At 42.8% G+C, this 14,468-nt stretch overlaps 1 protein-coding gene across 3 annotated transcripts in view; it reads right to left on the reverse strand.

The window, feature by feature from the left end:
• The window catches only part of CARMIL1 (capping protein regulator and myosin 1 linker 1), a 596,509-nt gene extending 589,905 nt beyond the window's left edge, over window positions 1-6,604 (reverse strand). For all 3 annotated transcript variants that reach the window (XM_030212120.1, XM_030212112.1, XM_030212103.1), the window contains exons 1-2: window positions 6,142-6,604; window positions 5,257-5,354 (exon numbers count right to left, since the gene is read on the reverse strand). In XM_030212120.1, coding sequence (XP_030067980.1) covers window positions 5,257-5,354; window positions 6,142-6,181 — 138 coding nt within the window. In that variant the 5' untranslated portion in view covers window positions 6,182-6,604. The remainder of the gene's footprint in view (window positions 1-5,256; window positions 5,355-6,141) is intronic.
• Between the last annotated feature and the right edge of the window lie 7,864 nt (window positions 6,605-14,468).

Raw genomic sequence — 14,468 nt, forward strand, 5'->3', positions numbered from 1 at the left:
GATCCCCCAAAGAACAGTCTTTCTGACTCAGAGGTACCCAGGTAGAGATCCTCCATGCAGGTTTCCCAATACTTCACCTGTGGGGGGGGGGGGGGTTTGTTTGTTTTTGGGGGGTACGAGTTGAAAATGTAACCTTACTTATAATGTAGGAGTTAACTCACATTTTTTAGGCCACTGCTGCCCTATGGTGTTGTGTATTATACCAGAGTGTGGGGGTCCCCAAGTATGGTAGCCCATCCTTAATCCAAGAACAAAGTACAGAACCCCTGCACCCAGGAACTTTAAGTCTGTAACCACACTGACAAGCACTATGGACCGGCTACAGCCCCAGAAATATACTACCTCTGACTCAGAAATTAAATTACAGGTGTTAAACATAAGTTAAGCTACCAGGGACTTACTACACCTCTCTGCATTAGGAAGTAATAGCTAATTCACACAATTAAGTGAGATTTGCATGAAGTAGCACTAATTTTTAAAATACTCACCTTTTTTGCGAGTTAAACTTGTTAAATCAGGAATGAAACAACTCAAAACAAGTGCATTAAAACATGAGTAAAAAGGTGTGCTATGCTTAGAACATCTTCTTATACCACATCCACGAGATCTGATGCTAAGTAAATGCTACTCTAACCCCAGGGAGAAAACAGCAACATTCCCCAAAATTCTTCCCTCACATCCTGTTCTTGGTTGCTCTAAGATTGTGAGGAGCACCTCTGCAGGACTAGGCAACAGAGCTCTCAGTCTTACGGCAGGGCTGATGGCAGAGTAGGAATAGTCAGGTATTTGAACTAGCATTGTTAAATGCTCAGTTCTCTCTGCCCTACAGTCAAAATGTCACTACCCTCAACCCCACCACAACACAGATGTGGTTTCTCAATGAGGAACTTGATGCTTTAAGTCTCAATTAAAATTACAGAACCAAAAAAAAACAAAAAAACCCACATAACTCACATAACTCATTTTCTTTTGTTGTTAGATATTAGAGAACAATGAGTGTATCCCCAAACTTTCATTTTCTTAGTGCCACAAGCCACAATCAAATGAGGGTACAGGACTAGCTCTTACAAAGATCAGGTGCTAGGGATGTGTTTGTTGGCAACAAAATGTCATTCGTTGATAATAGTGCACACTATCACCCGGATTCTATATATTGAGCTGAGATTTCTGCGCAGAAATCAAAGCATATTCCATAACAATGTGCATAACTTAATTAACCAGTTAATATCAGGGCTGTTAATTGGATGTCAACAAGCAATTATCAGAAACTAATTGGCACCAAGATTTACCACACAACTCGCTAAGCGTATTCTGTAACGTAGTGCTCCTAAATTCCAAGTCGCATAGTTGAAAAGGGGGCATAGACATGGGCGTTTCTACAATCTATGCACATTACAGAATATACCCTCTGCACCTAACTTATGCGTCAGGATTTACACCAAGTAAAACGTGGTCTAAATGAATGCAACTAAATTTGGTCACGTGGAGAGCCACTTGGCGTATTCTATACACTGCACTTAACTTTAAGTCGATTCTATAAAATTTAGGAGTAGAGAATACGTCTAGGTGTATTTCTTTTCTGTGCTGATTTTTCAGGTGCCATATATAGAATCTAGCCCAATAGGTAAAGAGTGCACACTATAGGGTACATTCAAGAGTGCCAAAAACTATGTGCGAAAAAAACGAGCGCTAATTGCCAATTTCATAACGGCAATTGTGCACAAAACTGTCGCTATGCAACAGAGTGTAATTCGGCATGCACATCAGCCCTCACTCCATGTCAAAGGGTGGTGTAAATAGTCACACTTAAAGTTGGCAGTTGTGCACCTTAAGTATAGAATACTAAGACTTACACATGCAACTGCAAGACATGCCCCTGACCCGCCCATGTGCACACGCCCCTTTCCAGTTCTGCACTATAGTTTTAGGTGCCAGGTTTATGGAATAGTGCCTAAGTGAGGTTATGCACATAACTACAAATTATTGCCAATCAGAATCAATGCATGCAGTTTAAGGGCTATTATTGGTACTTAAATTTGGCACCAGTTGGCCTTAACAATTAAGCTAAGCACGCAACTGGCACAATTCTATAACTTGTGCATCTAAATTTGGGCACGCAACTTTACAGAATGCAGGGGAATGTGTAAAGAGAATGCACTTTTCTTAAAAGGTGTGAACTCTTTCCCAACAGTGCACACATGTGGGAACCATCACACATGCACACATTCAAAAAAAGAATGCGTATTCTTTAAGAAGAGTGCATCCTCTTTCACACAGTGCGCATGCTTAAGATAGGTGTACCATATTGGCAAAGAGTGTGCCCTCTTGACACATTAGTGTTGGTACTAAAACACACACACACCACAAAAATCTTTCGGCTGCCCATCCCTACCAGGTAGTACAAAAGTGCTATTAAAACAATGTCACATATGTGATGCCACTTCCTCTTCATACCTAAAAGCCAGGACCACTGCCCTGTACTTTGAAGTCTGGACTTCCTGGAATAAAGTGATTTTTATGAGCACTGGCTGATAGGAAGAGATTAAGTTTCCCAATAGTCTCATATTACTTATCCAACAGCAAACTACACCTCAAAACAAAGGCTGTATATATTTTACCAGCTAAGACAAGCAAGATTAATCTTGTATTTCTGTTCACAGTGACGCTCCAGATGAAAAAGTTGGGAAAAAAATAAGATTTGCCTGAGTTTCAGGCTCCTCCCTTGAAAAATTAGATTTAGTTTAAACCTCCTAACATAACACTGAAGTTCCTCACACTTCCAAACAGTAAACCAATTACCGTCACTACTAAAATGGAACAGATGTAAGCTCTGCAGTCGCAAATAATTCACTTTCTGGCTGATATTCAAAGCAATTTAACAGGTTGCAAACAGCCACCGACTGGTTAAATCGCTTGTTCGCAACTATACGGTCTTTTTCAGCGACACTTAAAATGACCAGTTAGCGATGAATGCAAAAGCAGCTAACTCGGGGGCATTCTAGGGGAAGAGTCGGGTTAAGTGCTGGCATTCAGCCCCCTCACTGCGTAAGTAAACCACTTAAATCAGGCCGCATAAATAGCGATGCTATCTTTAAGTTGTTTGGCTTATGCGATGAAGGGCAGAATATCGATATTAGCCAGCTCAAAAAAAAACCCGAACAAAGCAGAAGCCTGAACAGGGACCAGTACTCCAGGAATAATGCCAGTGGCAGTCAGCTTAAATCAGGCCACATAAATAGGTGTGGCTTATGTGGTGAGGGCAGAATATCAATGTAACTGGTTTATGTATTAGCCTGCTAAAAAAAAAAAAAAACACAAATATTCTATGCACAGCACTCCGGGAATAATGTCAGCAAAATGCTCACTATCGCCAGCTTGCCTCTAATCTTTATATTTTGGGCCATAAAAATAAAAAATAAATAAATAAAAACTTAGCTTGCCATTTCTCTTAAACCTTTACAATACAAATCATGCACACACAAATAATCTCAAGAACTGTGCAATGCATGAAAACTTTACTCCTTATTAACATGCAAAACTGTTAAAATTTAAAATCTTCCTCCTCCCCTTGCTGATTTTTCACTTATTCGCTTAGGAATGAGTGCGAAAAAGACAAACTGCAGAAGAAGATTAGCTAATTAGAAAATAAAAAAAAGAGCTCAAATCACGCCTACCTATGAATGTTCCATAGCTTTTATGTCATACATGAAGTATAATTAGCTCTATTGAATTAAATGCCCTGAAGTGTATTTCTACAGTTATAAAATGAGTTAGAGTTAGGCAATCAAAAAAAACAAGCCTTTAATCCACTGTTTTCTTTTACTGTAAGGCCTGGGGGGGGGGGAGCTGAATGGAGGCTCCCGTCAATCTTAATTGCAGCTCCCTGACCCTCTTCCCCAGTACACACTCTCTCTGTAACTTATAAGGCCTAATCCCAGCACTGCCTCCAAATTACTGTTCTGGTTTATTCTGGCACAGTGCAATTCTCAGTGAATCTGGGCCATGTGATACCCTAACTCCTGCACTGTTCTTGTGACACTCTGTAAACAGTGTGGGCACCAGAAGAAAATAGGAGCTGTAGAGATGCTTCTTCTCCTGGTCACTTGTTTCCAGTACCAAGAGAATGATAAAGGGTAGTAGATGAATGAGAGGATGGAGACTGGCTGGGAAAGGGTTGAGGAAATGTGAATACTAGAAAGAAAAAAAAAAAAGCATATGGGGGAGGGAGATGCTGGGCAGAGAGATTTTTGAGGAGCTAAGGGAGTGTGTGTTGTGGAAAGATGGACTGGGGAACACAAGTGAGAGAAAATAAGCGTGTCTGGTGCATGCACACCTGCCTACCTGGAGTATGCCTCAGCAGCTGGACTAAATGTAGCATTGAAGGGGAACCCTTCTGGCACTCTGTCCAGTGGTAGCTTTGGCTCTTAATCTGAAGTTTCTTGGCCAAAATAGCCCTTGCTTGAAAATTAGTAAAGATCATTGCTTTAATCTAAGTTACTGCTTTACATCATGGCAAAGGTATAATTACTTAGGTGTAAACTACACATGGTTACTCACTAGATGCCCATAACTGGTTAGAACTCCAGTGAGAGGAAAGGGCCTACGCACAAAACCTATCATCATTTGACCTTATATACGAGTTAGCAGCATGAAGACTGATCCTTTTTGTACTTTAAATGGTCAAGGTTTTAACAAAAACATCCTTTACAAGAATCCCATAGCTGCACAGAGCCTGTAGTAAAACAACACTGAAACAATATTTATATATGATATGATCCTGTCTACCCAGTAAAATTGTACTGTTAACACCCAATTCACACCAATATATTAAAACAAATTTATTTTGTAAAAACAGAGTTAACACTTTCCTTACAATTTGTACCTGGCATTCTGGCCTTGCATTTTTAGGGATGAAGCGTAATGGAAGAACCCTATAACACTTTACACCAGCAGACATGGCCATTACTTATATTTTGAATGTCAATGAGACACCAGGACTATGTATACCCTTTCCTACCTGCTCCTGACCTGGTTTGTTATGGTTACGAGCATATTAATTCATTGCAAACCACACTGATATGTTGATCACATATCAAATTCCATACATTGAACACTGATGGAGACAAACGTTGCAATAAATATAAACTAACAGGACACACTCAAATAAACCTTAAAAGGCTTGCAAAATAGCCATAAAACCATTTTTCTTGAACATGAACCTTTAACATTTTGAATAATGAAAATATCCCTACTTACCAACACTTTATTTTCCACTTTATCTCCTTTAACCTCTAGTTTCACTTTCTTCCTCACTGCTATTTTAATTTTCCGACCAATAACATCTCTCACGCTCTCTGCAAAAGAAGATTCGCGTTAAAGATTTCAACAAGCCAATATATATAGAGAGAGAAATAGGCAGCATCACTATAGCCTTGGGTAAAGTGGGGGGGGGGGGGGGATTAAGAGGCTGCAGATCAAACCGATCTGTAGCCAGTTCTTTCGTCGCAGAGGTTGCCCACACTGGCTGTCAGGACCTTCAGGGACCCATTCAGAAGTGCTACTTTACGCAGCGTTTGTAAAGCATCAGCAACGCTTGTTGAAGATTCTGTCAAAACCCAATACTTGAAATTTTGCCATGCACTGAAATAACAATAGCTTTCTTCTACAAGGCCATGTCCTGTCACAGACGTCTATATTAATAAGAAAAATTAAAATTAAAAAAAAAAACTAGAACCAGAAATGCATTGATTTTCGTAAGGCTCAAGGGCCAGAGCAAATTGCTCCCTAGAACCCGTGCTGCACATTTTAAGCCTCTGAAATGAAATGATAAAAGCTTGTCGTACTCTTATTAAAAATGACTAAACCCGAAGCCTTTATTATTTTTTGACAGCGAATACTGGCTCCCAGTTTTCTCAATACGAAGTGTAACCGTTTCCCTCAGGCTTTTGCACAGTCGCTGCCAAACAAGGTACAAAAATCTGCGACGGTCCCCCTTCTCCCCGCAGGGGCAAAGTCTGTGCCTTCCACACCCTGGCTGCCGCCTGCCCCTTCCCACACTTTCACCATGGAGAAGGCCCTTCAACTTCCCTCTACTTCCCAGTCCCCGCCGCCCGGGAAAGCATGCAAAACGGCAAATCTCACCGAGCAACTCCTTGCCAATATCCGAGCCGTCTTCACTCATTTTTTCCACTCCCACCGTTTTCCGGGTCTACTTCGACTATTCCTGGCTCTTCCTCTTTTTTTTCCCCCTTCCCTTGGACAAAACGAAAAGCTCCGTGGATTTTATCACGCAACGACCAATTGTTGTTGTAAAGGGAGAGAGAGACGGGGAGAGCGGAGTTCATTCGGTGGATACGCGTCGCTTCCTCGGTCTCTCCATGCCCCTCGGTCGCCGGGGCTAAGAAGGGGGCCGGGAGCAGGCGGGGATGGCCAGCCCCTAGTACTATTACTGCTGCCGCCCCTCGAGCACTGTGACTTTTCCCCTCCTCCGCTTCCTGGTCGAGGCTCCCGCTTGCTGCCTCCGGCACTCTCATGCACACACACAGCCTCTCTCACCGCCGCCGAACTCCAGACACCTCCTGCTGCCCGCGCGCTAGGTGAAAGAGGACAGGAGACGTCGGGACTCGGGCGCGAGGAAAGGCTCAGGGGCGCGCGCGCCCGCTGGCAGGCGACGCGCGCGCGCCCCCCTCTATTAAAAAATACTGCAGCAAGGAGAAGTGTAGGGCAGGTGCAGAGTTGTTTTGATTTGTTTGGGATTTTTTTTTAACGAGGGGGTGGGATCTCCGGCACCGCTTCACCTCACAGGAAGGAGATTGTAAATGAACCACTGAGAGGATAAAACATTCTGGGATAAACGGCAAGGAAGGGTTGTGGACGTATTTTTTGTTGTTGTTTTGGATGGGTTTTTTTTAACGTGCCAAAACTATTCATACAGGCGTCAGGGAAATTGGGAGGTGGGAGACACCTGCCGGTGTAAAAGGAATGGGACGGAAAAAAGAAGCGGGAGGGAGGAAAATCAAGTATGGGTGCCCGAGGCTGCTGCTGACTGAAGAACAAGGGGAAGAGGAATCAGCCCACATGAAACGGGCATCTTAAAGGGCTTGTAGGAAGAAAGAAGGTTTTTTTTTCAGTGTTATATTTTAAAGAAGCAAAATAATTGGGATCACTAAAATAAAAAAATTAAAAAAAACAGGCTTGAACTTTGATCCGCAGCTCATGTTGCTGCCTGAGCCTGTTATCTTGCTCATAGTCATAATTAAAGGCAGGGAATGGGATCCTGCAACTTTTAAAAATAAGGGTCACAAAGAATCACTGAGAGCGTCAATGGGTTATTCATTGGAGTTTGCTCGGTGGGTTGGTGGCCTCCTCGGAGTTTGTTGATTAAGGTGTGGGGGAGAGAGTCCTTCTCCTGCAAAGATGCTGTATTTTTGACACCATACTGAACTCTTTTCTCCAGCCGTAGCAGGGCCAGATTAACATTATGTTGGACTCCAGGTAAACATAGATTCTCCCCCCCCCCCCCCCCCCATTCACTATATTTCAGCCCCTCTCACCCTCACCTCTCCCGGCAAGCTTATTTTGATATCACCTCAGTAGCAACAATAAAAAAAAATCCCTGTCTTGGGAAGTACTTTGTGAAATAAAACAAAATCCTGCAAATAAGCTAGATGGAATTTATGTAGTACCTTTCATACTATAATAATATTAACTCTCAGGGCACAAACAATAGAGGGGTACATAAGTATTGCCATACTGGGAAAGACCAAAGGTCCATCAAGCCCAGCATCCTGTTTCTAACAGTGGCCAATCCAGGTCACAAATACCTGGCAAGATCCCCAAAAAGTACAAAACATTCTATACTGCTTATCCCAGAAATAGTGGATTTTCCCCAAGTTCATTTAATAACGGTCTATTTACTTTTTCTTTAGGAAGCTGTCCAAACCTTTTTTAAACTCCGATAAGCTAACCGCCTTTACCACATTCTTTGGTTTAATTACATGTTGAGTGAAGAAACATTTTGTCTGATTCGTTTTAAATTTACTACATTGTAGCTTCATCGCATGCCCCCTAGGCCTAGTATTTTTGGAAAGCGTAAACAGACACTTCACATCTACCCGTTCAACTCCCCTCATTATTTTATAGACCTCTATCATATCTCCCCTCAGCCACCTTTTCTCCAAGCTGAAGAGCCCTAGCTGCTTTAGCCTTTCCTCATAGGGAAGTCATCCCATCCCCTTTATCATTTTCGTCGCCCTTCTCTGCACCTTTTCTAATTCCACCATATCTTTTTTGAGATGCGGCGACCCGAATTGAACACAATATTCGAGGTGCGGTCACACCATGGAGCGATACAAAGGCATTTTTGTTTTCCATTCCTTTCCTAATAATACCTAACATTCTATTTGCTTTCTTATCCGCAGCAGCACACCGAGCATAAGGTTTCAGTGTATCATCAACGACAACACCTAGATCCCTTTCTTGATCTGTGACTCCTAACGTGGATGACGTAGCTATAATTTGGGTTCCTCTTTCCCATATGCATCACTTTGCACTTGCTCACATTAAACGTCATCTGCCATTTAGACACCCAGTCTCATAAGGTCTTCTTGTAATTTTTCACAATCCTGCCGCAATTTAATGACTTTGAATAACTTTGTGTCATCAGCAAATTTAATTACCTCACTAGTTACTCCCATCTCTAGGTCATTTATATATTTGTTAAAAAGCAGTGGTCCCAGCACAGACCCCTGTGGAACCCCACTAACTACCCTTCTCCACTGAGAATACTGACCATTTAACCCTACTCTCTGTTTTCTATCTTTTAACCAGTTTTTAATCCACAATAGAGCACTACCTCCTATCCCATGACTCTCCAATTTCCTCTGGAGTCTTTCATGGGGTACTTTGTCAAACGCCTTCTGACAATCCAGATACACAGTATCAACCGGCTCCCCTTTATCTACATGTTTGTTCACCCCTTCAAAGAAATGTAGTAGATTGGTGAGGCAAGATTTCCCTTCACTAAATCCGTGTTGACTTTGTCTCATTAATCCATGCTTTTGAATGTGCTCTGTAATTTTGTTCTTTCTAATAGTCTCTTCCATTTTGCCCGGCACCAACATCAGACTCACTGGTCTATAATTTCCCGGATCTCCTCTGGAACCTTTTTTAAAAATCGGCATTACATTGGCCACCCTCCAATCTTCCGGTACCACGCTCGATTTTAAGGATAAATTACATATTACTAATACCTATTACTAACAATAGCTCCGCAAGTTCATTTTTCAGTTCTATCAGTACTCTGGGATGAATACCATCCAGTCCAGGAGATTTGCTACTCTTCAGTTTGTAGAACTGCCCCATTATATCCTCCAGGTTTACAGAGAATTCATTACGTTTCTCTGACTCATCAGCTTCGAATACCATTTCTGGCACCGGTATCCCACCCAAATCTTCTCGATGAAGACCAAAGCAAAGAAATCATTTCATCTCTCCGCTACGGCTTTGTCTTCCCTGATTGCCCCTTTTACTCCTTGGTCATCTAGTGGTCCAAACGATTCTTTTGCCGGCTTCCTGCTTTTAATATACCTAAAAAAGTTTTTACTATGTGTTTTGGCATCCAACGCAATCTTTTTTTTCCAAGTCTCTCTTAGCCTTCTTTATCAGCGCTTTGCATTTGACTTGACATTTCTTATGCTGTTTCTTATTTTCAGTCGGTTCCTTCTATTTTCTGAAGGATTTTCTTTTAGCTGTAATAGCTTCGTTCACCTCACTTTTTAACTTTGCCTTGTGCATTCTGTTCATTTGGACTCCTAAAAGTTTAAAATGTATGTACGCCACTTGTATACACATATAATCTACACATTCATTTGCATACATTCAGCACATTTTTAAGTTCTTATGTGCATACAGTATACCCTAAATAAATAGGTCAAACAAACATGAACAAAAATTATTGTAAACTGGGAAAATTTCATTTTAAGCAAGCACAAACCAAACGTACTTATTTATTTATTTATTTTTGGCCATGTACAACCCTAACACATAGCAAGAACTGTAGCTTTAAAAGGATAGAGCTGCAACTGTAGAACATCAATACACCTGTTGTAAAAGCTAAACTAGTCTGATTGCTATAGATCCCCACATATAAATTAGATGTAAGCAGAATCCCTAGTCTTGATCACATACACATAGCATAAATCAACTGTCACCAATTACAGAGTAAAGGGTCAACATTTGGAAAAAGGAAATCCTGAGAAGTCACAGCCTCAATAAGCAGTACAACACAAGAAAAATAAAAGTAAGCATGCATTTTCCTGTACTGAGCAAAATAGAATTAGGTAAGACATGCACATTCCAAAAAATGCTATTTTTCCTATCATTAAAAAATGACATTTTTAAAATTTGACTGGGAAACAGATATAGGGAGTGGTTATGGGGATTTCAGGTGTCTGGCTCCCTGCTTTTTGCTCTCTCCAGCCTTCAGGCAAACATGCTGTCTATGTGAAATTTTTAGTGACATACCTCCTAGCTGTTGGTGACACACCGGTGTGTCCCAACACACTGGTTGAGAACCACTGACCTTATGATGAATACATTCCTTTGAGGTAGTGGGTGAGAGCCTGATTATAATCCAGAGTGTGAAGACTTTTTCACTTGGATTCTTATGTCTTCGAGAAGTGTGCAGCAGCGGTGGACAAAAAAGCAAAGAGGATGCTAGGAATTATTAGGAAAGGGATGGTGAATAAGACTGAAATACTATAATGCCCTTGTATCACTCCATGGTGCGCCCACACCTTGAGTGTTGTGTTCAGTTCTGGTCACCGTATCTCAAAAAAGATATTGCGGAATTAGAAAAGGTTCAAAGAAGAGTGATTAAAATGACAAAGGGGATGGAACTCCTCTCGTATGAGGAAAGGCTAAAGAGGTTAGGGCTCTTCAGCTTGGAAAAGAGATGGATGAGGGGAGATATGATTGAGGTCTACAAAATCCTGAGTGGTGTAGATTAAGTAGAAGTAAATTGAGACGGACTTCCGGTGATGCGGTGAGCGGGTCGGCAGCAGCTTAACTCGGCTCTGAGGTCCCTCGCTGTTGAGCGCTAACATTTATGAGAAATTAAACTAAAACAATCGCCAGCCACGATAGCGGACAGTGCACACACCGTATGGACAAGTTCCTTCACAAATCGCCAACGGAAATGGCACAGAAATCATCGAGAAAAGTAAAAACTAAAGCGGAGGGAAGCGAGTCCAAGATGGCGGACGCGATCGCGGCGCCAACTCCTATATTCACGGATGCACAATTGGAGCAAATAACAGCGGCAGTAATAAAAGCCATGGATCCGCGTTGGAACACGCTATCTGAACAATTGGAGTCCTTCCAGACACGATTGGACGGTTTGGGGAAAAGAACTGGAGATTTAGAAACAAGAGTCTCAACTATTGAGGACGAAACTCGATCACAGACCCCAGATTTAGCTTTGTTAAAAAAACAATTGGCAGAGCAAGCCCAGAAACTGGAAGACCTGGAAAACAGATCCAGGAGAAACAATATAAGAATCGTGGGCATTCTGGAGAAGGTTCCAGAGAAGAATTTGGAAACGTGGCTGGAGGCATGGCTGGCAAAGGAGCTAGCAGTAACAGATTCTGGAAACCCACTAGTGGTGGAACGGGCGCACCGCGTGGGCCGCAAAGATGACTCTAAAAACCGCCCCAGGGTGATTGTGGCGAAGATACTCAACTTTAAACACAAAGTGGAAATAATGAATGGATTTCGCCTCAGGAGAAAAGAACTCGAGTATGAAGGGCACAAGATCTTGATTTTTCAAGACTACTCTCAGTCTGTTCAGGAACAGCGGAGAGGATTTCATCCGTTATGCTCCTGGTTAATTACCAACCATCTGAAATTTGCCTTGATGTATCCAGCCCGCCTTAAGATTTTGTTTCAGGACAAGTGGCATCACTTTCACACTGTGGCTGCAGCTAAATCTTTCCTAGCAGATAATGGACATACAGTGGAAGGTTGAGTAGATGCATGTTAAATACTGTGCACTGTTATGTGTAATTTTGTGCTTACATTACAGAGTGGTGGTTGTTACTTAGGATGTTACAGGGAGCGCTGGGAGCGAGGGCCTCTTGCCTCTAGCGGGAGAACACATTCTGTGCTTGTTCACAGAATGACTGGGGTACAAAATTGGGTACTGGGGAGAAGGGATGGGGGGGGGGAGGAAGGGAGGGGGTTTGGGAGTTGGATAAGAGGGGTAAGGTTAAGTATGGGGAAAGGAACAAGGAGGTTAATGAGGAATGTCACGTGTTCCACAGAATGGGGACGAGGCCATTGCTACACAGGATGTGGAAAAAAGCTGTTAGTATTAAAATGATTAGCTATACAACTCACTGGGGGGAGGCTGGGTCCCCTGGGGAGAAGATTAAAGATGGGAATGGCTATTGGGGTACAACATTAACAAAACATGGCACACATTAAGAAAACACGTTTCATTTCCTGGAATGTGGGAGGGATTACGTCGCCAGTAAAAAGGGCAAAAATATTAGCGGCATTGCGGCGACATGGGACAGATATCGCTTGTTTACAAGAAACTCGTCTCTCCGAGGTAGAACACATGAAGCTAAAGAGGTCTTGGGTAGGAGAAGTATTCTCAGCCTCGGCAGATGGGAGGAGGCGAGGGGTAGCGATCCTCCTTAAAAGAAGTGTGGCTGCTAAGGCAGAATTAATATCAGCGGATGAACAAGGAAGATATGTCTTAATAAAATTGTGGCTACAGGGGAAAGAAATGGCGTTGCTGGGTGTTTATGGCCCCAATATATATGAACCCACTTTTTACCAAGCATTAATACGGCAGTGCGCTAAGCTGCAGTGCCCACTGATAGCACTGGGAGATTTCAATCTAGTGGTGGACCCAAAGCAAGACTGTTCAACTCCCAAAGGGGCTTCACAGGGAGGAAGTAAGGTAAAGGCGCTGAAGGTGTTTATGAACACCGTGGGGGTGTTGGATACATGGAGGGTAATGCACCCGGGCGAGAAGGAATTCACCCACTTGTCACGAGCACATGGGACCCTCTCCCGAATAGATTACATTATGGTAAGCAGAGAGCTATTCCCAACGGTCTTACAGGCAGAAATAGGTCCTGAGGAGATATCAGACCACAGCATGGTGTGGGTGGACATGGAGGCGCCTAGTTATTTTCAGTCTAACCGGGGATGGAGATTCCCGGGGTACCTTTATGGGAACAAAGATTTTGCGCAATACATAGTAACAAAATGGGAAGATTATGCCAAATTCAATAGTCAACATCTAGATAACCCCAGTTTATATTGGATGGCAGCGAAAGCGGTCCTCAGAGGTGATGTAATAGCGTACGTGACGGCACGGAATAAAAAGATAGCTAGGGCTATAGTACAACTGGAAAAACAGGCACAGAGGGCAAAACGACAATATGCGGCCAGCCCAAATAAAAAGACATGGGAACATTATAAGACAATACAGATAGCCCTTAACTCACATCTACATGAGAAAACCACAAGAGCGATGTTTTATCAAAAATACAGACTGCATAGGCATGGGAACAGAGCAGGCCCCCTCCTAGCAAAGTTGGTAACGAATTGGAAACCCCACCGGGTGGTCACAGCGGTGAGAGATAGCCAGGGGGTGCTACGGACCAAAAATGAGGATATCAGACAGATATTCGTGCAATATTACTCCAAGTTATATCAGAAACAACAGACGATTAGAGAACAGTCTTTGGATAATTATTTGGGGAGGCTGGGTGTTCCGCGCTTGCAAGACCAGGAAATTAGACAACTGAACGAACCTATCCAGGGCCAGGAGCTCCAAAGGGTGGTTAGAGGACTGGCGCTCTCCTCTGCGCCAGGCCCTGATGGATTCTCGGGGGAGTTCTACAAGCTATTGCCCGAGACCTCCCTGGGCGTCCTTGGGGCATATTATGATACTGTAGTGGAGTCTCAGAAGTTTCCGCAGTATGCAAACACAGCACTTATAACTCTGCTACCGAAACCGGGCAAGCCCGAGGACCAGGCGGAGGGCTATCGGCCAATATCACTACTTAATGTGGATAACAAAATTTTGGCAAAGATTTTGGTCGATAGACTAGCAAAAATTCTGCCGAGGCTGGTCGGGGAAGATCAGACAGGGTTTGTGCGCAATAGACAGGCAGGTGGGAATGTCCGTAAATTACTCTTGGGAATAGCCCGTAGCAAACATGAGGAAGTACCAGCACTACTTCTGAGCCTCGATGCGGAAAAAGCATTCGATAAAGTAAATTGATTTTTTACTCGTTCTAAAAGTACAAGACTAGGGGACACTTGAGGCAGTTACATGGAATTACTTTTAAAACAAATTGGAAGAAATATTTTTTGCTCAACGAATAGTTCTGGAACTCATTGCCGGAGGAGGTGGTAACAGCAGTTAGCGTATCTGGGTTTATAAAAGG

Source organism: Microcaecilia unicolor, chromosome 1, assembly GCF_901765095.1.
Source record: "Microcaecilia unicolor chromosome 1, aMicUni1.1, whole genome shotgun sequence".
Taxonomy (NCBI): Eukaryota; Metazoa; Chordata; class Amphibia; order Gymnophiona; family Siphonopidae; genus Microcaecilia; species Microcaecilia unicolor.